Source organism: Saimiri boliviensis, chromosome 12, assembly GCF_048565385.1.
Source record: "Saimiri boliviensis isolate mSaiBol1 chromosome 12, mSaiBol1.pri, whole genome shotgun sequence".
Classification (NCBI taxonomy): Eukaryota; Metazoa; Chordata; class Mammalia; order Primates; family Cebidae; genus Saimiri; species Saimiri boliviensis.
Window position 1 is genome coordinate 18801793 of NC_133460.1, and position 26670 is coordinate 18828462.

The following is a 26670-nucleotide window of genomic DNA, read 5'->3' on the forward strand; positions in this document are numbered from 1 at the left end:
CTAGGGATATCCTAAGTGCACATGATGAGGTGAGAATCAATTGTGGAGGTTTCAAGAAGACATTTGAATTTTTGCCTGTAATCAAGAAGTATTAGGCTGGGCGCGGTGGCTCACGCCTGTAATCCCAGCACTTTGGGAGGCTGAGGTGGGTGGATCACGAGGTCAAGAGATCGAGACTATGCTGGTCAACATGGTGAAACCCTGTCTCTACTCAAAATACAAAAAATTAGCTGGGCATGGTGGCGCGTGCCTGTAGTCCCAGCTACTTGGGAGGCTGAGGCAGGAGAATTGCTTGAACCCAGGAGGCGGAGGTTGCGGTGAGCCGAGATCGCGCCATTGCACTCCAGCCTGGGTAACAAGAGCGAAACTCAGTCTCAAAAAAATAAAAAAAAAAAAGAAGTATTTGGGGCCGGGCGCAGTGGCTCACGCCTGTAATCCAAGCACTTTGGAGGCCAAGGTGGGTGGATCACCTGAGGTCGGGAGTTCAAGACCAGCCTGACCAACATGGTGAAACTGTCTTTTTATTAAAAAAAAAAAAAAAAAAAAAAAAAAAAAAAAAGAAGTAGTATTTTGCCATCTGGTTTACATTCAAGAACTAGTTGGCTCATCATTCGCAGAAATAAACTTTCTTCTAGATTAGGAAACTTCATCATGAGATCTGAGATATACTGGTTTGGAGAGTTTCCTCAGTTTCTCCTGGCTTCGAAGTCCCCGGCCTCGGAGTGGGGTGAGGCTCATTGGAGGCAGATGAATCTGAATAATAACAATAACATGAAGAATCATACTCATAATCATTGCAGCACTCCTATTTACTGAGGATCTACTCAGAAAGTACTATACCCTCTGCTAAGTGCTGTATCTACATTGATTCATTAATCTTTACACGTGTTAATTCGTAATAACCTCATAAGGGATTATTATTCTAATACAGATAAGGAAATGAAACCTCAGAGAAGTTAAATAACTTAAGGTTATATATTAAGAAGGGAAGCCAGAATTTGAACCCAGATCTGTCAGATATCAGAGCTTGTGCTCTTTGCTGTATTGCCCACATACAGGAGAAAAAATGAGCATGGATCACCTAACAAGTTGAGAATCCAAAGATGGGGAGAAAAGTTTGTGTATACAGAGATGTTCTGTGCATAGTGGAAAACTGGGATCATACTAAATGCCTACCAATAGAGGGGCTGGTTAATTATGGCTGGGATGGTTAATTTTTCTTTTTCTTTTTAAGACCCAGTTTCACTGTCACCCAGGCTGGAGTGCAGAGGCGTGACCTCAGAATCACAAATTTAAGTGATTCTTGTGCCTCAGTCTTCCAAGTAGCTGGGATTACAGGTGCCCATCACCACACCCGGCTAATTTTTGTTTTTTTTTTTTTTTTGAGATGGAGTTTTGCTCTTGTTGCCCAGGCTGGAGTGCAATGGCACGATCTCAGCTCATTGCAACCTGTTTCTCAGGTTCAAGCGATTCTCCTGCCTCAGCCTCCTGAGTAGCTGGGATTATAGGCATGCGCCACCATGCCCGGCTAATTTTGTATTTTTAGTAGAGACAGGGTTTCTCCATGTTGGTCAGGCTGGTTTCAAACTCCCAACCTCAGGTGATCTGCCCACCTTGGCCTCCCAAAGTGCTGGGATTACAGGCGTGAGCCACGTGCCAAAATTTTGTGCCCGGCCAGATTTTGTATTTTTAATAGATACAGGGTTTTGCCATGTTGTCCAGGCTGGCCTTCAACTCTTGACCTTAAGTGATCCACCCACCTCAGCTTCCCATAGAACTGGGATTACAGGCATGAGACACTGTGCCTGGCCTAGGATGCTTAATTTTATGTGTCAATTTGATTGGTGATGGGTTGCCCAGATTAAACGTCATTTCTGGGTGTGTCTGTGAGGGTGTTTCTGGATGAGATTAGCATTTAATCAGTGGACTCAGTAAAGCAGACGGCCCTCCCCAATGTGAATGGGCATCATCCAATCCATGGAGGGCCTGAATAGAACAAAGAGGCAGAAGAAGGGGAAGTGGCTCCTGGCCTGTGGACTCAAACTGAGTAACACCATCAGCTTTCTTCTGGGTCTCCAGTTTGCAGATGGCAAATCCTAGGACTTCTCAGCCTCTATAATCACATGCACCAATTCATTATAATAAATCTCCTTTCAGGCATATCTAGATATATCTGTCTAGATATATAAAGAGCCAATTCTTCATAATCTCTTTACATATATATCTAGATATCTCTATATCTACATGTCTCCATTCTATGGGTTCTGTTTCTTCAAAGAACCTGAACTAACACAATGGTACATTCTTACAACAGCATAACAATCCAGTCATTTAAAAAAGATTGGGCTGGGCATAGCAGATCACACCAGTAATCCCAGCACTTTGGGAAGCCAGGGCAGGCAGATCACTTGAGGCCAGGAGTTTGAGACCAGCCTGGCCCACACAGTGAAACCCTGTCACTGCTAAAAATACAAAAATTAACTGGATGTGGTGGTGCACTTGTAATCTGTAATCCCAGCTACTGAGGAGGCTGAGGCAGGTGAATCCCTTGAATCCAGGAAGTGGAGGTTGCAGTGAGCCAAGACTGTGCCACTGCACTCTAGACTGGGTGACAGAGTGAAACTGTCTCAAAAAAAAAGAAAAGAAAAAAGAAAAAAGATTGAGAGAGAGCTACATACAAAGATGTGTAAAAGAGATGATATAAAATAAGTAGACAGTAAAACATTATATCCAGCATCTTATATATGTAAAGAAAATATGTAGGTACATGAGTATAGAAAAAAAGACTAAAAGGGTGTACTACCAAACTAATTAGGTTGAGCCACTACAATATAAAATTGCTGTTTTTGTAGGTAAAAGGGTTGAACATTGGCAATTTTCCATTTAACAGTTAAAGTGGTCACCTTGTATACAATGAGAATTTTTTAAGAATTTGGGGCTGGGTGCAGTAGCTCACACCTGTAATCCTAGCACTTTTGGAGGTCAGGGTGGGCAGAGTGCCTAATCTCAGGAGTTGAAGACTAGCCTGAGCAACATGGTGAAACCCCATCTCTATTAAAATACAAAAAATTAGTTGGGTACAGTGGTGCATGATTGTAGACCCATGTATTCGGGAGGTTGAGGCATGAGAATCACTTGAACCCGGAAGGCGGAGGTTACACTGAGGATATCATGCTGCACTCCAGCCTGGGTGACAGAGTAAGACTCTGTCTCCAAACAACCAAACAAACGAAAAAGAATTTTGGCCAGGCACGGTTGCTCATGCCTGTAATCAGAGCTTTGGGAGGCTGAGGTGGAAGAATTGCTTAAGCACAGGAGTTCAACAACAGCCTGGGCAACACAGTGAGATCCCATCTCCACAAAAAATGAAAACATTACTGGGTGTGGTGGCACATGCTTGTAGTCCCAGTTCCTTGGCGAACTGAGGTGGGAGAATTGCTTTGGCCTGAGAATTCAAGGATGCAGTGAGCCATGACTGCACCACAGCACCCAGCCTGGGTGATAGAGACATTCAGTCTCCATAAATAAATAAATTAAATTTTAAATTTTAAAATTTACTTTGTTGTTTTAAATTTATGGTATGAAAGAATTTGAGAAAGAAAAACATAAATTTATATATATTTATTATTCTAAATTCATATAAATTTGAAAATTAGTTTCTTGACAGACATTCTGAATGTATTAAATTTATTTATATAAATTTATTTTTATTTATTTATTTTTTTGAGACAGGGTCTTGCTCTGTCACCCAGGCTGCAGTACAGTGGTGCAATCATGGGTCACTGCAGCCTCAACCCCCAGTGACTGGGCTGAAGCAATTCTCCCACCTCAGTCCCTCAAGTAGCTGGGACTACAGGAGTGTGTTCCTATGCCCAGCTAATTTTTAAATTTTGTGTAGCAATGGGGTCTCACTGTGTTGCCCAGGCTGGTCTCAAACCTGGGCTCAAGTGATCCTCCTGCCTTGGCCTCCCAAAGTGTTAGGATTATAAGCATATGCTATATTGCCTAGCCTAGGTGAGAATTTGTGACCATTTTTACTTTCTACTTTATGCATTCCTTTCATGTTTGAACTTCATTCATTTTTTTTGTTTTTATTTTTTTTATTATTTTTTTATTTTTAGTAGAGACGGGGTTTCACCATGTTGACCGGGATGGTCTCGATCTCTTGACCTTGTGATCCACCCGTCTTGGCCTCCCAAAGTGCTGGGATTACAGGCTTGAGCCACTGCGCCCGGCTTCATTTTTTTTTAAGTAATAAGTTTAAGCAAGGAACTTTATTCTTTTAGTAACAACAAACCTGCCTTTTATAATTAAAAAACCACATTTCCATAAAAAAGATGAAAATGAAATGAGAAAAGCTCTATAGTGTGAGCTGGTTTTCCCTTCCATATGTGGAAGGCTGTGTAAGTAGGAGACGTCATGCATTCATTGACATTTTACTCTGTTGTGATGGCTGGCAGCATGTGAGGATAGCTTATTTCCAACATGCTTCCCACAGCAGCTCTGGGCTTCTCGGCAAGCACTTGCCCTCTCGTTATACATTCTTGGAAATAACTGTGTTGATGAGGGTCAGTACCCACCACCTGTTAATCAGAGTCACACTTACTGGCCTTGGATAAGGAATCTTGTAATGCAGTCCAATTTCAATCCTGGCTGTGCATTCATCTATACACTGTTTAATTAGGTCTGTGTCCGTAAGCTATTTAAAAGGGAAAAAGAAATGAGGCTGTTAGCATATTTCTAACGGTACATAGAGTATAGGTATACATTTTCTCAAACTTTTTCAGTTCACTAGCCAGTAAATTAAATGTTGCTAATTTGGAAAATCAAAAGCAATTTAATATTAAAGCTTACCATAAACTTTTTGAATCGTTAAAGTAGGTAACACGTATACATGGTAAAGATAACTCAAATAATAAAAAGGATATAACATAAAAGCTATGCTTCCCTCTTACTCTTCTCTTCCAGTTCCTCATCTTAAGATAACAATCAGCAGTTTCTCGTGTGTTCTTGTAGGGGTATTCTATGTATATATGAAAGTGCACGTGTATATAAAAGCTTATTATTTTCTCATGCGAACAATAGCTCCCTTTGTTCTGAACCTTTTCTTTTTCATCAACATAACTTGAAGTTCCCTCTATTTCCATCTATAGAGCTGCACCCTTCTTTTTAACTGCTACACAAAATTCCAGCAGAAGGCTTTATTGTAATTTAACCAATCTCCTACCCATGGATACTGATTTCCAACTTTTTGCTATTATGAGTGATTCTGCTATGGATCCCTCTAAAATTATTTTGCTCCCATGCATATGTTTCTAAAAGATGAATTCCTAGAGAGAACTGCTGGGAAAAAGGGTATAGGTTCATGCATTTTTAAGTCTCATAGATATTCCCAAATTACTCTCTAGAGTTTGCACCAATTTGCATTCCTACCAACAATCTATAAATTATATTCCCACCAACACTGACTGCTTCTTCACACCCTCTTTATGTTGATTAAACTTTAAAGTTACCCAATGGTTTCTGCAAGTGCTGTCCTGAAACCCCTGGAGTAAGACACTGGAGAACGATCTACCCCTGTTAAACTGTCAACTGCCTTGCTCATTAGTAAGGGGAACAAAGGGCTTTTGAAATTCCAAAATTGTCAAATCATAGTATAATCTACTTTCAATCTTTAATTGAAATTAAAGGAATAAAAAATCCATTCTGAAAAACAGCCAAGTAGCAAAAAGGGAGAAACTCATTCTGAGGAAGGAAATGAATCAAGACACGGCTGTGCTGGGAGTTTGCAAGTGGACCTCAAAGGACAGCTAGGATTGCATCAGCACCAGATAACACCCACAGCAAAGTCTGGGTCCATGCGGCTTGAAAATTTCAAGGGCATTCCTGTCCTATGGCACCTCTTAGAGCAGAGAAGAAGAGTTCCAGGAACAGCAATGCGGAGAACCACAGCTGAGTCCCTTGCGGCAGAGGCCCAACTTTCTGACCTCTGTGCTTCTCAGAAGCCATTGATTTGCTGTCTGTGTTGGAAAAGATTTTCACATTCTCATTTGCCCACTGAGATTCAGAGCAGTTCACAGGATACCTCTGGATTATTAAACTCTCAGAGCAATCAAAGTTACAAGAAACTCCGTATGTCTGCATGAGGAAGCAAGAAAAAGCCTTTGACAAAGATATTGGTTAAGGGGGTTGGGGCTTGGGGCTTCAGCTGTGTATCTGAACAAGCTGGGGCTAGCATACTGCAAATTCAGTCATTCACGGGCTGGCTGCATGATTCTGCCATATCCACATACTACATATACTAATGTTAAAATTTTTCATTAAATGAACTCTCTCTTAAGCAATAGTATTTGTGAAAGTGTGGTATAATATTCTCTTTCCTTTCTAACACATACTAAAGCAAGTACGTATCTTAAAATTAAAAACCCATGTACCTCTTCTGCCTACTCCCAAATAATCTCATGTACTGTCTGTGGCACATACACTTCCCTCTGGCCCACCCCTCGAGCCAATCCAAGCCAAGGCAAAGGAAGGGTTATTGCAATAACTGAAAACCCATAGTCTGAGTAGTTTCCAGATGAGTTAGCATGCAAAGCTTTATTGGGCATGTACTAGGCCCAACACCACAGGCTGGACAGTGCCTTCAACTATCCAAGTTATTACCTAGGCAGAACAACTCTGATACCTGAAGCTACAGGAAAGGTACAGTGGTATATAATCAATGGATGCAGTGACTGCTACAGACAGCTATAGGAATTCAGAACAGGTGGCCATCATGGGATTGAGGGGGAAGCAAAGAAATTGAAGATTTCCTAGAGGAGGTCAGTTGAATCAAAGTATTTACAGCTGCTCATTCATTTAGTGACATCACAATGAGGTCCTTTGGGATATACTAGAAAAGTATAAGACCTTGTTTATATGTTCAAAAAACTGATAATCTGGTTGGGAAAACCATGGCAACATAAATTAAAATAAAGAAGAAAAATGAGAATATAAACAGCTACTTAGGGATCTCCAAACCTTTTGATCACCTACTCTTTTTTTTTTTTTCTTTTTTTGAGACAGAGTCCTGCTTTGTTGCCCAGGCTGGAGTGCAGTGGCGTGATGTTGGCTCGCTGTAACCTCTGCCTCATGGGTTCAAGTAATTCTTGTGCCTCAGCCTCCCGAGTAGCTGGAACTACAGGCATGCGCCACCATGCCCAGCTAATTTTTGTATTTTTAGTAGAAATGGGATTTCACCATGTAGGCCAGGCTGGTCTTGAATTCCTGACCTCAAGTGATCCACCTACCTTGTCTTCCCAAAGCGCAGGGATTATAAGCGTGATCCACTATGCCTGGCTGATCACCTACTCTTTTTTTGCTTTGAGATGGGGTCTCGTTCTGTCACCCAGGCTGGAGTGTAGTGGCGTGATCTCAGCTCAACTGCAACCTCTGCCTCCTGGGTTCAAGCAATTCTCCTGCCTCAATCTCCCAAGTAGCTGAGACTACAGGCATGTGCCACTGCACCTGGCTAATTTTTGTGTTTTTAGTAGAGATGGGGTTTTACCATGTTTCCCAGGCTGGTCTTGAACTCCTGACCTCAAGTGATCCACCCACCTTGGCCTCCCAAAGTGCTGGGATTACAGACACAAGCCAGTGTGCCTGGCCCACCTATTCTTTTCATTAAAAAATTTCTCAGTCCACAGCCCCTATATATTTATTTACATTAATTTATAAATTTAGTAGTTTATAAATTATATGTATGTACAAACAAGTTCATTGTAACTATGTACCAGATGGACTTGTTACAAAGATGAAAGGAAAGAAGAAATAGAAATAGCAATTGTATTTTATTCCCATTTTAAGGAATTCATGGGGTGAATATACTCTGGTTTGGCAAGCATGGTCTATGCTAAGAGCAGAAAAAGTTTGGGGAAGCTAAGTTTGGAGGAAGGTCAGAAGGATAGAAACTTCATAAGTAAGTCAGCCTTGAAAGGCTAGAGGCATCACAGATTCAGAGAAGGGGAAGTTGCTGCCGATTAAAAGGGTTTCTTTGGTAGCACTTTTTTTTTTTTGAGATGGAGTCTCACTCTGTTGCCCAGGCTGGAGTGGAGTGGTGTTATCTTGGTTCACTGCCACCTCTGCCTTCGGGTTCAAGTGATTCTGCCTCAGCCTCCTGAGCAGCTGGGACTACAGGTGCATGCCACCACACCTGGCTAATTTTTATATTTTTAGTAGAGACAGAGTTTTACCATGTTGGTCAGGCTGGTCTGGAATTCCTGACCTTGGGCCTCCCAAAGTGCTGGGATTTCAGGTGTGAGCCACCATGCCTGGATTTTTTTTTTTTTTTTTTTTTTTTTTTTTTTTTTTAAGAGACAGGGACTCACTATGTTGCCCAGGTTGGTCTTGAACTCCTGGGCTCAACCAATCCTCCAGCCTTGGCCTCCCAAAGTGGTAGGATTACAGGTGTGAGCCACCATGCCCAGTCTTTGTAGCACTTTTCTCAACTGTAATTTTATATTTCTTTCCATTTAACTCTAATTCCTTTGACAGCTCTGCCTTGGTTTGGCTTATGTTTTTCCTCAACACCTAGTCTTGTGTTTGGCACATAGTGGGCAATTGAATATTTGTTGCGTGAGGAATGAGAACAAAGAGTGGCAGAGTGGTGACACGAGCTGTGACACCAATGGGCCAGCGGGGAAGGGGAGGCACTCCTGTAGAAAGATGACTCTGCTTTGGACCATTACGCTGTGGTGAGGTCCTTCAGGTGGCCAAGCATAGACCAAGGCTGAGGATTCAGATGTGACGGCTTAAATCAGAAGGTAGCTGCATGTTGCACAGGCCTCAGCACAGAGGGTCGACTTTGAGAGGACCCCTGCAGCTGGTAGGAGGGCATGTGATGACAGGGCCGAAGACAGACAGTCAGAGGTCAGGGAAGGAAAAGTGGTGAGGGTGGATTGTTAGGAGGTTTCATGAGGGGAGAGTAACAGCGCTGAATCCATTAGGTCAGTGAGGAGGTGGAAGAGAAGTCAGGCAAGAAAGCCTCTTTCCATGCTTAGTGCCAGGCGGTCTTCCCTGAACCTAACAGCTAATGCTTTAGTGCTCGTGGGGGTGGGTCCAGTCTGGCTCCCTGCTGTCTGGGTGTGCATTTCCCTTAAACCAGCTAATGGAGAGAATATTTTACCCAATTCTGTGGTCCCAAAGGGCAACCTCAGTCTGCTAACCAGAGGCCTGAGTTCAAAGCTGTTATGAAGGGAACCCTGTGTCTTAATCCTATTCTCTTCCTTCTAAATGGCTTTATATTTAGAGGCTTTGAATAGTTTATGAATTGGAAAAAAAAAACAAAACACCACTTCCCCACACACCTCCTTTGGGAGTGGCTAGCAATGGGTACAGTATCAGGACTGGCTCCTCCTCTGAAAACTCTCATTGGCCTGACACATGTCACCTGGCTCATAGGGTCTTCAGAGCACAATGAGCCACTTACTGGCTGGTTGGAGACCTGGAAGAAGTGAAGAGAGAAACACAGGCTTCACGGTGGTCAGGTGAGCTAGCCAAGCTGTGCACTGGCCCCTTCCTGCCCCACGTTCTGCCACCACGACTGTGTGGCTCAGCTCTCTCAATTAAGGACCGAAACGAAAGAAACAAATATAAGGAACTCCTCTCCTCTGTGCAATCTCCCAGTGGGGTCTACTTACATTTTTGTTTTTCCGGAACAGCGTTCTGGCTTCATTTAGTATGTACTGTTTTTCTTTGATGGTGTCTTCCATCTGCCCTGATGTCGCCTGCCATTTCCTTGCAAGCCTGAAAATGCTGCGGTAGAGGCCAAGGATTTCTTGTCGTGTTGCCGTTGTCATCTTCAGACCCACCAAAATAGAAGAGGGAAAACCTGCATAAAAATGCAGTTTGACAGGAGGCAGACAAACACATGTACAGTTTTTTAATCAAGACCTTTAATTAGTCTAGAAATAACTGGTCTTTCTCAACAGATCTGTTGGGTAGCACTGCTGCAACCGTGTAATAGAAACACAGTATCTCTCAACTGGCTTGGTAATTCATCCACAGGTTGAAGGTCGCTCGACCACACTGTTTGCCATGGCAAAACCAAAACTCATACTTATTATTCTTTAAACCAGTCCAGTAAAAATATATTACTCACCCAAATGCCTAGGAGAAGGCATATTTTGGATAATGGAATTTAATCCATTGGTTACAAATTCAAGTGCCTCTGCAGCCTGGCAGGTAATATAAATGAAAGGACCTGCTTGGATGGGGACAGTGGCCACCTGGACCGGACATGCCCCCTTGAAAAGGAACAGTTGCTATTCAGCTCCAGTCAGCAGCTGCCATGTAGAAAGAAGTGCCTAGGAATGCCAGATTTCCTGATAGCTTAAAAATAGGTGGCAATCCAGAGTTTAAAAATATGACATCTCAAAAAAAACACACTTAAGTCATTATTTTTGAAAATGTGAGGCTAGGTGTGGTGGCTCACACCTGTAATCCTAGCACTTTGGGAGGCTGAGGCAGGAGAATTACGTGACCTCAGGAGTTCGAGACCAGCCTGGGCAACATGGTGAAACCCTGTCTCTACTAAAATACAAAAAAAAGTTAGCCAGGTGTGGCAGGGTGTGCCTATAGTCCCAGCTACTTGGGAGGCTGAGGTAAGAGACTGCTTGAACCCTGGAGGCAGAGGTTGCAGTGAGGCAAGATCGTGCCATTGCACTCCAGCCTGGGTGACAGAGATTTTTTTTCTTTTTTTTTCCAAAAAGAAAAAAAAATAAAGTGTGAAGACTGTAAAGGCCAAACAAAGTGAGTCTGTAGGCTCAGTTCCACCCAGTGGTTGTCAGGTTGCAACCTTTTAGTTTGTCATAACCTTTTTGGAAACATTTTTCAAAATTGTTGGTCTACTTTTTTTGTTCAGTAAGTATAATTAAAAATCTTTCTGGGCTGGGGGTGTTGGCTTACACCTGTAATCCCAACACTTTGGGAAGCCGAGTCGGGTGGACCACCTGAGGTCAGGAGTTTGAGACCAGCCTGGTCAACATGGTGAAACCCCATCTCTACTAAAAATACAAAAGTTAGCTGGGCATGGTGGCAGGTGCCTGTAATCCCAGCTACTCGGGAGGCTGAGGCAGGAGACTCGTTTGAACCTGGGAGGTAGAGGTTACAGTGAGCTGAGATTGCACCACTGCACTCCAGCCTGGGTGACAGTGACACTATGTAAAAAAAAAAAAAAAAAAAAAAAAGCAAAGATATTAGGACCAATATAATAGACATATTGTTACAACAGACCTTAAAGAATAAATTTTGTATACCGCAGAAACCCGACTGTGCCCCTTCCAAATCATATTCCCCTTCCTCTCCTAAAAGGAATCACCATCCTGAATTATTTTTGTGCATATCTTTACATGTAACATTTATAGTATTGCTTTGCAAGTTTCTTTTATTTATTTATTATTATTATTATTTAAGACCAAGTTTCACTCTTGTTCAGACTCCACAATGGAGTGCCATAGTACAATCTTAGCTCACTGCAACCTCCGCCTCCTGGATTCAAACAATTCTCGTGACTCAGCCTCCCAAGTAGCTGGGATTACAGGTGTGTACCACCATGCCCAGCTAATTTTGTGTTTTTAGTAGAGACGGGTTTCACCATGTTGGTCGGGCTGATCTCAAATTCCTCACCTCAGATGATCCACCTGCCTCAGCCTCCCAAAGTGCTGGGATTAAAGGTGTAAGCCACCACACCCTGCCTGCTTTGCAAGTTTAAAAAAGTTTATAGGTAAGTTCTGCAATTTGCTTTATTTGCCCCTAACATTCATAAGATTCATCTATGTTGTTACACATGGCTCTAGTTCATATATTCTCACTGCTACAATTCAGCCTGCTGTATGAAGACCTCCCAATGTACTGTCTACTTTGCTGATGGATATTAGGTGTTTCCTTTTTAAAAAAATTATTTAAGGCCACATGCAGTGGCTCATGCATGTAATCCCAGCACTCTGGGAGGCTAGGGCAGGCAGATCACTTAAGCTCCGGAGTTTGAGACCCACTTGGGTAACATGGTTTTTTTTTTTTTTTTTTTTTTTTTTTTTAGATGGAGTTTCGCTCTTGTTACCCAGGCTGGAGTGCAATGGCGCGATCTCGGCTCACCGCAACCTCCGCCTCCTGGGCTCAAGCAATTCTCCTGCCTCAGCCTCCTAAGTAGCTGGGATTATAGGCACGTGCCACCATGCCCAGCTAATTTTTTGCACTTTTAGTAGAGACGGGGTTTCACCATGTTGACCAGGATGGTCTCGATCTCTTGACCTCGTGATCCACCCGCCTCGGCCTCCCAAAGTGCTGGGATTACAGGCTTGAGCCACCGCGCCCGGCTTAACATGGTTTTTATAAAACATTCATTTTGTAAAAAAATTAACCAGGCGTGATGGCACATGCCTGTAGTCCCAGCTACTTGGGAGGCTGAGGTGGGAGGATCGTATGAGCCTGGGAGGCTGAGGCTGCAGTAAGCTGAGATTGCACTACAGGCCAAGATTGAGCCCCTGCACTACAGCCTGGGTGACAGAGTGAGACTCTCAAAAACAAACAAACAAATAAACAAACAAAAAACCCAACAACTTATTTAAAAACTTCAGGCTGGCCCCATTGGCTTATTCCTATAATCCTAGTACTTAGGGAGGCTGAGACGGAAGGCTCACTGGAGGCCAGGAGTCTTGAGACCAGCCTGGGCAATATAAAGAGACCCTATCTCTATAAAAATGAAAAAACAAACAAACAAACAAACACACACACACACAACAACAAACAAAACCAAAAATCTCAGCCCCCACTTTTAAAAAATAACTATTTACAATATTAATAACTAAATAACCAAAATAAATTCAGAGAAGCTAGGAAAAAAAAGAAAGTCCACTACTGGAAGATTCTGATTAGTCAGAGTTAGAATAACGAATATTGTACTGCCTGGAACCAGAAGACAGGCTGGGAAGACAAGAAGGGCAGATTTGGTGAGTAAGTAGCAAGGCCAGGCAGTTGGACACCTCATTCTGAGTTCTGGGTTTTCCTCTAACAGGATCATCAGGATCAGGAAGTAGGCTCCTCACTGCCTGCTGCTTGGGAACATGATCCATTTCCAACTTACAGAGGGAATGGCATAAGGCATGGAGATAATATGTTTTAGGGTAGCCTTGAAATTATGAGACTTTGAACAGCTAAAGAATGCAGACTGGCTGGGCGCAGTGGCTCACGCCAGTAATCCCAGCACTTTGGGAGGCCAAGGTGGGTGAATCACGAGGTCAGGAGTTCAAGGCCAGCCCGGCCAATATGGTGAAACCTTGTCTCTACTAAAAATACAAAAATTAGCTGGGTGTGGTGGTGGGCACCTGTAATCCCAGCTACTCGGGAGGCCGAGGCAGGAGAATCACTTGAACCTGGGAGGCGGAGGCTGCAGTGAGACGAGATCACACCACTGCACTGCACTACAGCCTGGGAAATAGAGCAAGACTCTGTCTCAAAAAAAAAAAAGAATATAGATTGGAGCTGCAAGTGGGCATGTTTACCTCGAAATTCTAAGTACTTGCAAGGAATTCACTTTATAGAGAACTTCTCTTTCCAATATGAGCACTTACCCTGACCCTGATAACCTTTCTTGAGGTTTATTCTTGAGTAAAGAATGAGCCAACTGATGAAAAGATTCAAACACCACTTCATCTAATTCAAAGGTTAAAATGACCAAAGTTATAGCCAATACCAATTCTGAGTCTATGAGGCTGCAAAGAAAAATGCTTACAAGGAATTCATAAAAACCAAGAGAGAACATCATGCTTTGTGGCTTATTGTAATAAAAACCCAGATGAGATTATGACATTTTTCCCGGTAAGGAAACAGGTTTCTGAGTTTCTGGCTCTCCCTAAAACTCCATGGTTTCATATGAAAATACGTGAGTCAGTTCCTGTGAGGAACAGGGAGTCTTTTAACTAACATCTCTTAATGATTGCATCACTTCCCTGTCATTAACAGACTGAACTTCCTTGACGGCAAGACACTTGAGTAAAGTGAAGGAGGTCAGGCATATTCAAACAGCAGCAAAGTTTTTATAGTTGTTTTTGTTTGTTTGTTTGGTTGGTTTGTTTTGTTTTTGAGGCACAGTCTCACTCTGTCACCCAGGCTGGGAGTACAGTGGCATGATCATGGGTCCCTGCACCTTCGACCTCCTAGGCTTGAGTGAGCTTCCCACCTCAGCCTCCAGAGCAGCTGGGACCTCAGGCATGCGCCACTTCAGGTGTGCACCACCACAACCAGCTAAAGCAACCTTCTCTAAAGTCTGATGTTAGTTGGTTTCCTTCCACGGACTCTAAGAACCACAGCTTCAAACTCTGATCCTTTACCATAGTCTGATACACAAGCCCTGCAATTAGCTTAAGGCCCTCAAGGTAATGACCAGTGCTAACAATTGGTACTTAATGCTACCATTTTCAAAACACTTTAATTGGCGTTTAAGTGTTTTGAAAACTAATCCTGAAAGGGATTTAGGTGATACCTCGATTTGCAACATCAGGTGACCCAGAAAACCCGATTCCCAAAGATTTCCTGAGAAGGGTCTGTAACTTAGCCTACCATTTCCTTCCAAGTCTTGAGAGAAACGCAAGAGAAAAATGTTTCTTTTGTTCTTTTTTTACTGGATTTGTTTTAGGTCTTTGACGGGAACCATGTTCTTTCTTGTCTTAGGGGCACGTATCAATGCTGTTTTCTCTTTCTAGAAGGCTTTCCCCGACCCCCTCCCTTTTACCTGACCAACACTATTCATCCTTCAGTTCCCAGTGAAAATACGGGTGTCTCAGAAGATTCTCCCCGGCTTCACCCACATTCCTGGCTGGGGCTCTCCGTTGAACCTTCTCATAGCTCCCAGTGTTCTTTGTATAGCACTCCCCACTTGAGTAATGGCTTGTTAATGTCTTCCCCCAGTAGACTCTAACCTTTAGGGGGGACAGTGATCACATTCATCTTATTTACTGCTGGATTCTCAGCACCTAGAAAGGTGCATAATCAGTATTCAACAACTGTTTGCTGAATAAGTGAGAGTATCCTGTGATTCCAGAAACAGAAAAGTTTGTGATTCCAGAAACAGAATCAGCCATATATATTTTTTAAAAGTTTAAAAAGCTCTTTTCCTTTTGCTTTATATTTTTGTCTTTGTTCCTAGAAAGCAACTCATTTAGAAAAACTACCTATTCCCGAATATGGATTTAATGGCATGAAACCAACATTTATTCCTCTAAACTATCAATTATCTCTCACAATTAATGCAAGACTAAGGAAAAGCCCTTTTCCTTTTTCATTATATCAGGGGTTGATCTGATACAATGGGGTCTGCTGGGATTTTCCCATGGGCAATAACATCAGGAATATTCAGTAGTTTAGAGGGGGACTCAGCTGCTCAAGAAGTCTATCCATGTGTATTTTTTTTTTCTTCTTTTATAAAGAGGGTTTCACCATGTCGGCCAGGCTGGTATTGAACTCCTGACCTCAAGTGATTCATCCGCCTTGGCCTCCCAGTGTTGGGATTACAGGCGTGAGCCACTGCGCCTGGCCTCCATGTAGATTTTTTAAAGCTAACCTTCTATAATCTTTATTCTGAGATGGACATTTCTTGCAATTCTTTACTCCTTTTCATCTCCCTAACCGCCAAATCCCAAAATGAAGAAAGACAGATGATATGAGGTGTGCCTGGAAGGAAACGGGACTAGAAGCTGGTTTCTTTTCTTAATATCATACCCTTTCTGTCATAAACACAGGGTTATACATGTGTGGAGGTGAGGATCATTTCCACGCCTCTACGATGTGCAGGCCTGTGCCATTAAGATAAGGCTGACAGATGTTGCTGCCAGTGTGTTTTGGCCTCTGGTCATAGTTGAGAGATGTGTCCCCTAATGCAGGTGTACCAAGATGATCTTAGATATACAATACAAACTGTGTAGCAGAGTAGCCCATTGAACCCAAAATTTGAATGATCTAGATTTTATGTGATACAGAGCTTCCTTTAAATAAATGAATTACAAAACTTTTAAAGCTGGGTTAAAATCTAGGTAAAGAGCAAAAACTGTGATGTGGACTCTGAAGTTTGGGAGCTACTGCTCTAAGGGGCCTTGCCTGGTAATACTTCTGTCTGTCCTGGCTGAGTCTTCCTTTGCTTACAATGCCTCTTTTCTGCTAGCCATCCACGTCATCAAATATACGCCTACTTGCTATTAAGCTTTTCCATAGCAACCTTTTCCTTGCTTCTATCATGGCCAGCAGACAGTTCTGCATTTCTTTCGCTGTTTTTTTCTTCCGAGTCTGAATTCCTGGAGGGCAGGGACTGTCTTGTTCATTACAGTAATAAAAATATAAAAATGTATGTTTGCTTTACATTCACTGTGTGCCAGATAATTTGCTAGGTACTCTATATACATAAACTCCCATGCAGATACTACATTATCCCCGTTTTACAAAGGAGGAACCTGATGCAGAGATTAAATAACTTGTTCAAGGTCTCAGAGCTAACAATAGGCAGGGCCAGGATTCAAACTCCGCTAATCTCGTCAGAGCCCAGGCTTTTAATCACGAAATAGACTGCTCAATCTCAATAAATGTTGAATGTCTGCTGATCGCTTTAAGGAGCTTCACTAGTTGTGACAAAGAAAACTAAATAATTTTATTTCCTTCCTATACAAAGAGCAAAGGAAGCAATTTTTTTTGCACATTGATGTGAATTGCAACAGTGTTCCCTGTTTACCATCTGCCCCTGCTCCTATCCTGTAACTGCTCTTTTAAAATAATTGTTACACACCAGCATGCTCAAAGCAGGTTGAGCACATGGCAGTGCCACTTTGCTCTTCCGTGCCATGTGGCAACCCTGTCCCCTCCAACTCCAATGGGAGCCAACATCACAAAAGCCACCAGTGCAGGGCTCACTACAGTGCTACTAACTGGTAGGCCTTACTCTTCCTTTCCAAGGATTCATCCATCCGTCCAGTCAACATTTATTGAAGGTCCACCATGTGCCAGACACCTGCAGTTTCTGGGGATACAGTGATAAACAAGCAGCCAAGGTCACTGCCCTCCTTGAGCTTATATTCTAGTGGCAGAGGCAGACGATGTACAAGAAAAAGTATTTCAAGGCCGGGCGCGGTGGCTCAAGCCTGTAATCCCAGCACTTTGGGAGGCCGAGGCGGGTGGATCACGAGGTCGAGAGATCGAGACCATCCTGGTCAACATGGTGAAACCCCGTCTCTACTAAAAATACTAAAAATCAGCTGGGCATGGTGGCGCGTGCCTGTAATCCCAGCTACTCAAGAGGCTGAGGCAGGAGAATTGCTTGAACCCAGGAGGCGGAGGTTGCGGTGAGCCGAGATCGCGCCATTGCACTCCAGCCTGGGTAACAAGAGCGAAACTCCGTCTCAAAAAAAAGAAAAAGAAAAAGTATTTCAGATAGTCATATGTGCTCTGAAGAGTAGTAAGATACAAATAAGCAGAGGTGGAGGTTATTTTCTGGGTGGTCAGTGACATCTGAGGTGAGTCCTGGATGGTGAAGGAACCTAATAATGGACCCAGGTAAGGGGAAGTTGGTGCAAGAGGGAACAACAGGAGCAAAGGTTGTGAGGTGGGAATTAACTTCAAAGATGAACATGAGGCAGGACTTGTGAGGTGGGAATTAACTTCAAAGATGAACATGAGGCAGGACATGGTAGCTCATGGCTATATTCCCAGCACTTTGGGAGGCTGAGGTGGGAGGACTGCTTGAGTCCGGGAGTCTTGAGACCAACCTGGGCAACACAGGGAGACCCCACTGTCATTGAAAAATAAAACAAATTAGCCAGGCACAGTGGCTCATGCCTATAAGCCCAACTCTTTGAGAGGCTGAGGTGGGAGGATCCCTTGAGCCCAGGAGGTTGAGGCTGCAGTGAGCTATGATCACACCACTCAAGCTTGGCAACAGAGTCAGACTGTCTCAAAAAATAAAAAAGATGAACATGAATGCAGCAAGAGACTTTGGGAATGGGGCCACAGGTCCACAGAATCCAGCTCAGATTGGGGGTAGGCCTTGGTTTCTGGTCTCAAGGGCAAAAGACACTAGCAGATTTTACTCAAGTTGGAATAACATGGTCTGATTTGTATCTTTTTAAATATACTGGATATCAAACTACTGTATATCATAACTACTTGTAATTCCACTACTGATGGCGTATAGATGGCAAAACAAGATCTTGCCTAATGCCCCCAATTAGTTGACAGGAGTCGGGGTCAAGAGCCAAAAAAGCTGGATGATTATTTTCCTGACCACAAGCTTTTCTGTTTTTATTTTGGAGTCGGTAATGAGGACTCATAATGGGCAGTGATCAATCTAAAAAACCAAAACCAAACACTCACCTCACCCACTCTGCCTCTCACTGTCCAAAGTGTAGTTAGAGGGTCTGGGGAGGGTCTAAGAACTTACTCTATAAGGCACATCTAGATGCTTGGTCTGTCTAGATCTGCAGCTACAGGACTATGGAAAGATCTGCTAGTGTGAGGGGCTTCATCCACTGTGCCCTTTTTCCCATCTCTGGAACAGCTACCCCTGCCTTTGGAAAGACCATTGTAGTAGCATGAACACTTAGGAGTTTAAGAGCAGAGATGAACTTCCCTTTCCCCAGATGAAATTTATAGAAGTATGACTCTGGTCTCAGGAATGTCCAAATTCCAAATGCTGGACTCTCATGAGTCTTTGCCTTCTAAAGAAAATGTGTTGCAGTACAAATAAGGGACAAAGGCAAGAGGAATTCACCCTGATTTTCAAGCCCCAGGAAATGGAGGGAAACACCCCTTTCCATTTATTTCAGGAAAGACCTGCGTGGAATTTTTTCCATCATCAGAACTAATGACCGTAGTATAGTCAAATTTTTCTCCCGAGTACTTTATGATTTTTTAGCAGGGAGGGGGAATCATGAACTGCACCCAAATGAAATCATGGTCTTCTTTGCTAATTGTGTGCAATTCTTTTTGCCACAGGAATCCTCTCTAGTTAATGCAACTGAAATATCCTTTGCCTATCTGCTGCTTCTCATCTTTTGACTTCCATCACTTCTGGATGGGTGTCCTTTTCACACTGGGGCTGGGTCAGTGTCCCTGATATGTGCACTCCTGGCACCTCCAGCTTACCCCTGTCATAATGTTCATCCTATTCTATCAAAACTTTGCATGACTTACCTTTCTTTTTCCACTGTGTGTGTGCTGCAGGGAGTAGAGGGTGGGGCGAACAGGGAGAGATGTGGGACTGTCTCGTTCATTACATGCCTAGGCTAGGACATAGTTGGAACATGACAAATATTTATTAGAAGAATAAATCTGGCTGGGTGCGGTGTCTCACGCCTGTAATCCCAACACCTTGGGAAGCTGAGACAGGCAGATCACGAGGTCAGGAGATCGAGACTATCCTGGCCATGGTGAAACCCTGTCTCCACAAAATACAAAAATTTAGCTAGGCATGGTGGTGCATGCCTGTAGTCCCAGCTACTCAGGAGGCTGAGGCAAGGGAATTGCTTGAATTCGGGAGATGGAGGTTACAACGAGCAGAGATCACACCAACTGCACTCCAGCCTGGCGACAGAGCAAGACTCCATCTCAAAAAAAGAACAAATTTACACATACAGAATGGTCACTGGTAATGTCTGTTCTCACCCTGAGATACACACGACGGTAGCCGGACCAAGCTTTGCAACTGATGATCCCAGAGCAATAAGGGTTAAATATTAATTAACCCTTACTAGGATGCTTTCTGAGACCAGTATGTATCAGGATAAAGAACTGAAGACTCAGTGTTGTTTGGGGAGGAATCCTGATCAGTTTCATCTAGAATAGCAAAAGAAACAGCTATGATGCAACCCTCACTCTTGAGTTCTCTTTAAGGCCAGTTAGCATTTGTCCACTGGACTGAAATGCTTTAATAGTATTTCCATGAAGCTTAGAACCAAACAGAAAAATGGGGTTCTGATACTTTTTTCTTGAAAAACAAAATTCTTTTGAGGAATATGGTCCACTATACTCAATGTTCAGCAGTTAAACTCAATCTAGAAAACGGTGACTTAAAACTGTCATTTGGAAAACTTTTACTGAATTGAAATGCTCTTGATAATGTCAAAGCAACCAGACATTCTTGCCTTGTATGGCAGAGTAGAGAGTATCTGTCTTTGCTTTAGAGGTTTTTCTACATTTGTAAATAGGCAGATATAATACAAAATAAATGAACATTTATTTTGGGCTCTGGGTGGACAAAACTGGGTTTGAATCTTGATTGGTCAAATTATTAACCTGCCTGAGACTTGGTTTCTAAGAATCTAAAATGGAGTAATAGCAAAACCCCTTTGGTAAGGATTATTTATAAAATAACCCATGTATATCACTTAGCACTGAGAGTTAACAGAGGCAAATATTACCTAAATAGGAGGAAACGGAGGAGGAACAATGAGGCCTCTTTTATCTATGCTAAGCTTTGTCTGCAGAAGAGAGAAATGTGTGGCCTGTTGGTGAATTTATGGCTTTGTGGTAGTAATGGATTTTCCTAAAGCTGTTTCCCTCTGATCATTAATAATCCCTGTACAGCAAAGGGCTATTGTTCTTTGGTATGAGTAAATAACCCTGTTGGAAGCATCGCTTATCTTCAGACCACAGTGCATACTTCTTACTGGAAATATAATGCAGGTGCCAACACCAAAGGCATGACCAGGCTTCCCTTCCTATTTTTCTTCCTTTATCTCTTACTTCTTGTTTATCCCTCAGTGCACTTTTCTCTTAGATCTGTTATACTCCCTCCTTTTTGGTGTACACCCATAATCTTATCCCAATCAAACAACCTTTAAGTGATTCTCCATACGTTTTTCCATACATTTCTGGTCTCATATCCTTCCCCCACCACCGTCAATCAACCACACACACACACCCCCATGAACTTATTTCCTGTCTCAGATTCAGTTTTTGGTTACTAGAATCCAAAAAGGGAAGTGTAATGCCACACACTGTTTTGCAAATTTCAGGATATGCTTGTGTGGTGTACTTAATCATACCGCCGCTATTTTATGAAACAGCATCTTTTTACACAGAAAATGACGATAATATGGTCTGTCAGCCACAGGGGGCAGGGAGGAGAGGGTAGACAGTATTTTCGTATCACCTAAGGGAAAATAATTTAGTTTAGGCCCTGTAATATGGGAAATTTTTAGAACACAGGGCCAAAACAAAATATTAATGTCTGAAAGACTTCTAAAATGACTATCCCAAACAAGGTCACAGGAGGCAAGCACACCCATTCTAAATATATCATACCAGCACCAGAGCACACACAAGATTATACTTGTGCAGGGGAACTCCAATCAGGCTACTGTAACCAAGATAACAACCAATAGCCATTTTTCCCTTCAGGGACAGCAGTTCTAAATGAAAAGTTATGAGTTGCTCAATTCAAAAGAAGTGGAAGTGGTTTCCTTATCAGCATATTTTAACAGTCAAAGAAAAGGTGTGGGTCAGTGAGAGGTGGCAAAAAGTAGTTACTAGTTACCAGAAGTAGGGGACAGTGGAGAAGATGTAGGGGAGGGGCTGGAAGTAGAAGGCCAAAAACAACAAAACGCTAAAGATCAACCATTCACTCATTCATTCATAACTCCCCAGCCAGGATCTTTCACCCTTCACATCAACTAGAGAAGTCTGAGAATACAAGACACTGACTTAAATTCCTGCTTTGTGATAGTTTTCTGAGGAACTGGATTAGGAAACTGACCAGAGCTTTGCATGGTACTGTTAGATGTAGCTGGGGCTTTCTAGCACCTGACCCTTGATCCAACTCTGATAAATAACTGCATTCTGTGCAGGGATCCACACCTTCAGAACAGCTTCCTCCACCATCAAATAACTATTGAATGAGCAACTTTACCATCAGCAGAGGCACCAGAGCGCCTCACTATGCTAAGTCCCTTGAGTTTTATATGCGGACAATGACTAGCCTACGTAGCACCCTTGAGTTCCTCCAGCCCAGTGCCAACCAAGATTTCTGTGAAGGGAATGTTCTATCTGCTCTGTCCAATAGGACACACCTGTCACAGGTAGCTATTGGCACTTGAAATATGGTGTATTGAAGGAACTGTATTTTTATTTAAATAATCACAGGTGGTTAGTGGCTACATAGGGGATAGCACAGACCTAGACCAAGAATTGCAAATCAAATGCCCACAGTGGGTCAGCAAGGTTAGAATAGGACTTTTTGGCAAACCCTGAGCCTGAGCCACATAGGAGGGGAAGCAGCTCTCCAGGTCTGGCTGACAGCTGCTGTGTAGGAACCTCTAGGAACTTCAGGCTGGTATTGTCAGATTGTCGGATTTTTCAAATGAAGCCAAAAGTCTGGATTTTGATGTCCAATTTTTAAGTGTTGGCAAGTAAATTTAAAAAAGAATTTAAATCACTGTGTGGGCTGAACAATATGTTTGCAGGCAATATCTGTCTTGTCAGTTTGCAACTTCGAATCTAGGCCAACCATCAGCTCAGAGACAAGAGCTTTATACATGGTCAGTGGCAGATCCAAGATTGAAACCCAGGCCTTCTGATTCTTCTTCTGATACCCTTTCCACTATATTGTGGGACTGACTGTAATGTGGTGGGGTTGGCAGCAGTGGCAGGGACAAAAGTCCCTTTTTGTGACAAGCTGCTGGATTCCATGGCTGATAACATATGAACAGTGTTCCTGCCCAGCTACAACCACCATATGGATAAGGCTCTGTACCAGGAGCCAGGAAGACACAAAGAAAAAGACAATTTATCCAAAAAATCAGGTTTTCTATATAGGACACAAATTACCTGTGCACAAGTCCAAAAGCACTGACAGCTGGGGGGAAGGGGAGGGAAGAGATTTGAGCCAGGACATAGCTTCTCCTTGCTGCCAGCAGAAGCTGGCAAGTGGGTGGATGAGACTCACTGATTATGGGGATGGGTCCCATTATTCCAGGATATTAAGGGGCCTCCTCCTTTATCTCTGAGGTCTTGTCTGTGTCGTCTCCTTTCCTGGCTTCTCCTTCTCTGGGTAATCTCTAAATTGTAAGAACCCAAGGGATCTAGGGGTCTTCCTCTTTCATTTGCACTTTTTTTTTTTTTTTTTTTTGAGACAGAGTCTCGCTCTGTCGCCCAGGCTGGAGTGCAATGGCGCGATCTCGGCTCACTGCTACCTACCTCCATCTCCCAGGTTCAAGCGATTCTCCTGCCTCGGGGTCTCGAGTAGCTGGGATTACAGGTGTACACCACCACATTCGTCTAATTTTTAGTAGAGACAGGGTTTCACTTTGTTGGCCAGACTGGTTTTGAACTCCTGACCTTGTGATCCGCTCGCCTCTGCCTCCCAAAGTGCTGGGATTACAGGCAGGAGCCACCGTGCAAGCCATTTACACCCTCTTCTTCCTCGATCTGACAAGTCCTCCTTGCCTTCCCCATTTATTATCTCCAGCTATGATTTTTCCCCTGAATTGTGTATCTAACTTCTTGACAACTTCATTTGAATTGTTAATGGACTTACCAAAGGTAGTATGTTCAAAAGAGAACTTTCCATATTCCTTTCTAAACTGTTTCCCCTTAGAGAGTTATCCTAGGTTCCACACTTCACATCCAATTCCCCGGCAAGTCCTGTAAGCACTACCTCCCAAACACATGCTGAATGGAATTCTCTCAATTTCTACTGTGACTAAGGGCCCCTTCAATACTATCCTCACCTTTCCTTTGTCTTACAGTGCAACAGTCTCCTAACAGGTCTAACTACTTCCACCCTTCTCTATCCAGCAGGCAGAGCTATTTTAAAAAATGTAAATCAAGTCAGGTCACTTCCCTTCTTAAAACCTTTCAGGTACACAACAGCCAAACCCCTGCCTTGGGCTAAAAGTCGCTGCTAGAGTCCTGCCACTTCTCCAACTACACCGCAGAGCACTCCGCCCCTGGCCCTGTCTGCTTGAGCCACAAGGCCTTCTGGCGGTTTCCAACCTAAAAATCCTTCTCATCGGCTCTTCTCTCCACCCAGAAAACCCATTGTCTCGGATCCCCGCAAAACCGTGGCCTCCTTTGAACGGCCTTACCCGATTTCGAGGGGCCATCCCCCAATCTTCTGTCACCTCATCTGGTCTTTGGGGGGCATTTCTCACTTGCTGATACCTTCTTTATTGATTTAACTCTTCCGTACTCGTTACTTTTCAGTAACAGAGCAAGGAAATTATGAAGCTGGCCCTCACTGTCCTAGGGAGTCTCCGTTCCTGTACAGGAGGGACATGGCTTGGGTCAACTTTCCCCAGCCCGACACCTCTCGCCCTTGAGCGGCCCCTACCACCGCCCATTTACATTCGGGGGTCCAAAAGATTCACAGCCTCCGGGGGACACCAAGCTGGCACGTGAGCGTCCCCACACCAAGCCTGCCCTCCTGGACGCGCGAGCCACTTCCGTGAGGAAGGTCCCGAGGCCGGTGGCGATGACACCGAGCCGCCCCCGCGAGGCTGGGGTCACACAGGCGCGTCTCCCGGCAACGCCGCACCCCAACCTCCAACCCATCCCTGCCCTGGCGAGCCAACCCCTTCCCCCGCGAGTCTCCCGCGCCTGGAGTCGGTGCCTCCATCCCCTACACTCACTCTGCGTCAGTCCTGCCTTCCCCCACCCACAGAAGCGCGCAGCCCGCGGCGGGCTAGGAGAAGGCGGCGCCAGGAGCCTAGCGGAGCCGCGGCCGATCAAACACAGGCGGGTCCAGTAAGCCAGGCCGGACCAAACCAACGGGCCCACCTCTGTGGGAGCACCAGTTCCAGGTCTGAGGGAGTCTCGAGCCTCCCCGAACCTCAGGCTGTACCCATTTCCCGCTGCATCCAACAATCAGCTGAGCTCCTCCTCTCCCTATTTTTCCTTTACGCTTTCGTCACCCTCCCCACTCCATTCCCGTAAAGAAAGAAAAAAAAAAAATGGTCCAGCCCAGCTCCCTCTCCGGGTGGCTAGGTCTTTGCCCTTACTTGGCGACGGCTTCGTACGTCTTTGCGTGCGTCCTGACGCAATCCCACTCGTTCCCTCTTCACCCCTCTCCCATTCTCCCTCCTGGAGCTGGCGGCCGGCGGGGTTACCGGAAGTGATGATGCAGGAGGCGATGGAGGGGGTGGGGCTTCGGGGCGGCCGCCGCCGGTGGGCCGCAGATGAAGAGGAGGCGGTGGCAGTGGTGGAAGAAGAGGCGGCGGCGGCGGGGGTAGGGAGCCTGGAAACGCGAGCGGGGATGGTAGGTGGTTTGGACCCGCCGGGCCGCCGTCGTTTCCAGAAAGGGTTTGACTGGAGGAACCTCTGGAGCAGCTGTGAGTTTTGGGGAGGGGGGGAGTTAAGGAAAAGGCGGGGGGGGGGGCATTGAGAGATGAAGGGGCGGGGGCTGGGTACCTTCGAGAAAGGGGGGTGGAAAGGGAGGAGTGGAAGTCAGCGCGTTGTGTGGACTGGCCCCTCTGGAAGAAGAGGCTGTGAGGGGAGCCTGTGGCGTGTCAGCCGCAGGGCTCAGAAAACTTACCTACTGTCTCTGCCTCCCCACGGCCAGCACCCCTCAACCCAGGGCCTGGGGACCCGGGGTTGGAGCTGCCCTGGAGTAGGTGCAGACTCTGGTCCTATGTCCTGGGTGAGCGCTGTGAGGTAGGAACCCAAGGGAGAGGTAGTGGGTGAATCTCCCAGCTCCCTCCGCCCTCATTTCCCTCCCCACCCCCATCCTTCTCTTTAATCATTAACAGCCTGGAATTAAGGGGCTTAGACCTGAAGGCCTTTCTGTGCACCTTTGCTGTAAACGATAACCATCTGTGTCCGAGGTAATGGGGCTGGAGGCTTTGCCTGGATCCTCTGTAGGAAGTGGGACGGGGTGACAAATGTATTGTTTGCCCCCCCACCACCCCGCCACTTCTCACCCCTCATCCTCCCCCATGCACACCCCTGGTTTCCACTTTTAATTCTCTGGCTGAGTGGCAATCGTGTTTTGTTTTTTTTTTTTCTTCCCCTTTCTTCCTTTATGGCACTTAGTGCCTTGGTTACCTCTTTTGAATTTGGTGTTCAGCCTCTATCCCAGATCTTAACTGCAAGCTTTGTAATACTTCACACAGGCTGTCACATTGGGAGTACCTCTGACGCCGGGTAGCTCCGATGATAATGAGCATTTTCTTTTATGAATACTGGAGTTCCAAAGCCTTTGCAAGGAATCCTGAATGGCATCATAGCCCAGGAATCAAGGTCTCTTGCTCAAAATACTTTCTGTGTGAGGAATTTACATGTTGTTAGCTTTTCCCAAAATGATTTGCCAGGCTAATTCTGGATTTCTGTGTTTCTCTCCACCCACTTTTCATGATGCACTTCAGAGAACAGAAAACCCCATATTACTTTTTTGTTTCTACAATTGGACAATAGCTCTTTTATCTTTTTCTCCATTTGTGTGTGGCACACGAATCTTCAGTGACATTCAGTTTGTGATGATTTTCATCTTTATGTAGCTGATTCTTTCTGTATAGGGGGTCCTAAATGAGACAATGTGATCTGTTTAGTCTGTTTAGTTTTGTTTTAAGGGTGAATACAAACCAATAATGGATATGAAAAAAATTGTTTGAAGAAAGCAGAGAATGGAAAGAAGGCGTCTTTGTTGATATGCTGTTAGTTTAA

At 44.3% G+C, this 26670-nt stretch overlaps 3 protein-coding genes across 14 annotated transcripts in view; 2 read left to right on the top strand and 1 right to left on the bottom strand.

Annotated features, from left to right (window-relative positions):
• DNAH3 (dynein axonemal heavy chain 3) overlaps positions 1 to 5970 on the top strand; it is a 213900-nt gene extending 207930 nt beyond the window's left edge. The window contains exon 64 of the mRNA XM_074381954.1: positions 5691 to 5970. The gene's annotated coding sequence lies outside the window, so the exon portion shown is untranslated. The remainder of the gene's footprint in view (positions 1 to 5690) is intronic.
• Positions 541 to 25634, bottom strand: LYRM1 (LYR motif containing 1). 8 transcript variants are annotated; one of them, XM_074381978.1, is made up of 5 exons: positions 24642 to 24782; positions 23209 to 23289; positions 9678 to 9836; positions 4607 to 4699; positions 541 to 753 (listed from the first exon to the last, which is right to left on the bottom strand). In XM_074381978.1, the coding sequence occupies exons 2-5, from the start codon at positions 23212 to 23214 to the stop codon at positions 637 to 639; spliced, it is 375 nt and encodes a 124-aa protein (XP_074238079.1). In that variant the 5' UTR covers positions 23215 to 23289; positions 24642 to 24782; the 3' UTR covers positions 541 to 636. The 8 variants fall into 8 exon arrangements, with proteins under 8 accessions (XP_074238079.1, XP_074238081.1, XP_039334407.1 ...); XM_074381980.1 differs by having other exon boundaries at positions 9678 to 9868; XM_039478473.2 differs by lacking the exons at positions 23209 to 23289; positions 24642 to 24782 and adding an exon at positions 25544 to 25634.
• DCUN1D3 (defective in cullin neddylation 1 domain containing 3) overlaps positions 25206 to 26670 on the top strand; it is a 46610-nt gene continuing 45145 nt past the window's right edge. For 2 of the 5 annotated variants that reach the window (XM_039478469.2, XM_039478470.2), the window contains exon 1: positions 25206 to 25340. The gene's annotated coding sequence lies outside the window, so the exon portion shown is untranslated. Of the gene's footprint in view, positions 25341 to 25602; positions 25663 to 26670 lie in introns of those variants that run through there. The other 3 variants (XM_074381976.1, XM_039478471.2, XM_074381975.1) reach the window with 3 other exon arrangements.

Bases quoted from the DNA above. Each gene is read 5' to 3' on its own strand.
- LYRM1 (XM_074381978.1), bottom strand. The intron at 4,700-9,677 runs GTAAGTAGACCC...CCTTTTAAATAG, and splicing joins TGTTCCGGAAAAACAAAAAT to CTTACGGACACAGACCTAAT. The intron at 754-4,606 runs GTAAGTGTGACT...GTTATTATTCAG, and splicing joins AGATTCCTTATCCAAGGCCA to ATTCATCTGCCTCCAATGAG.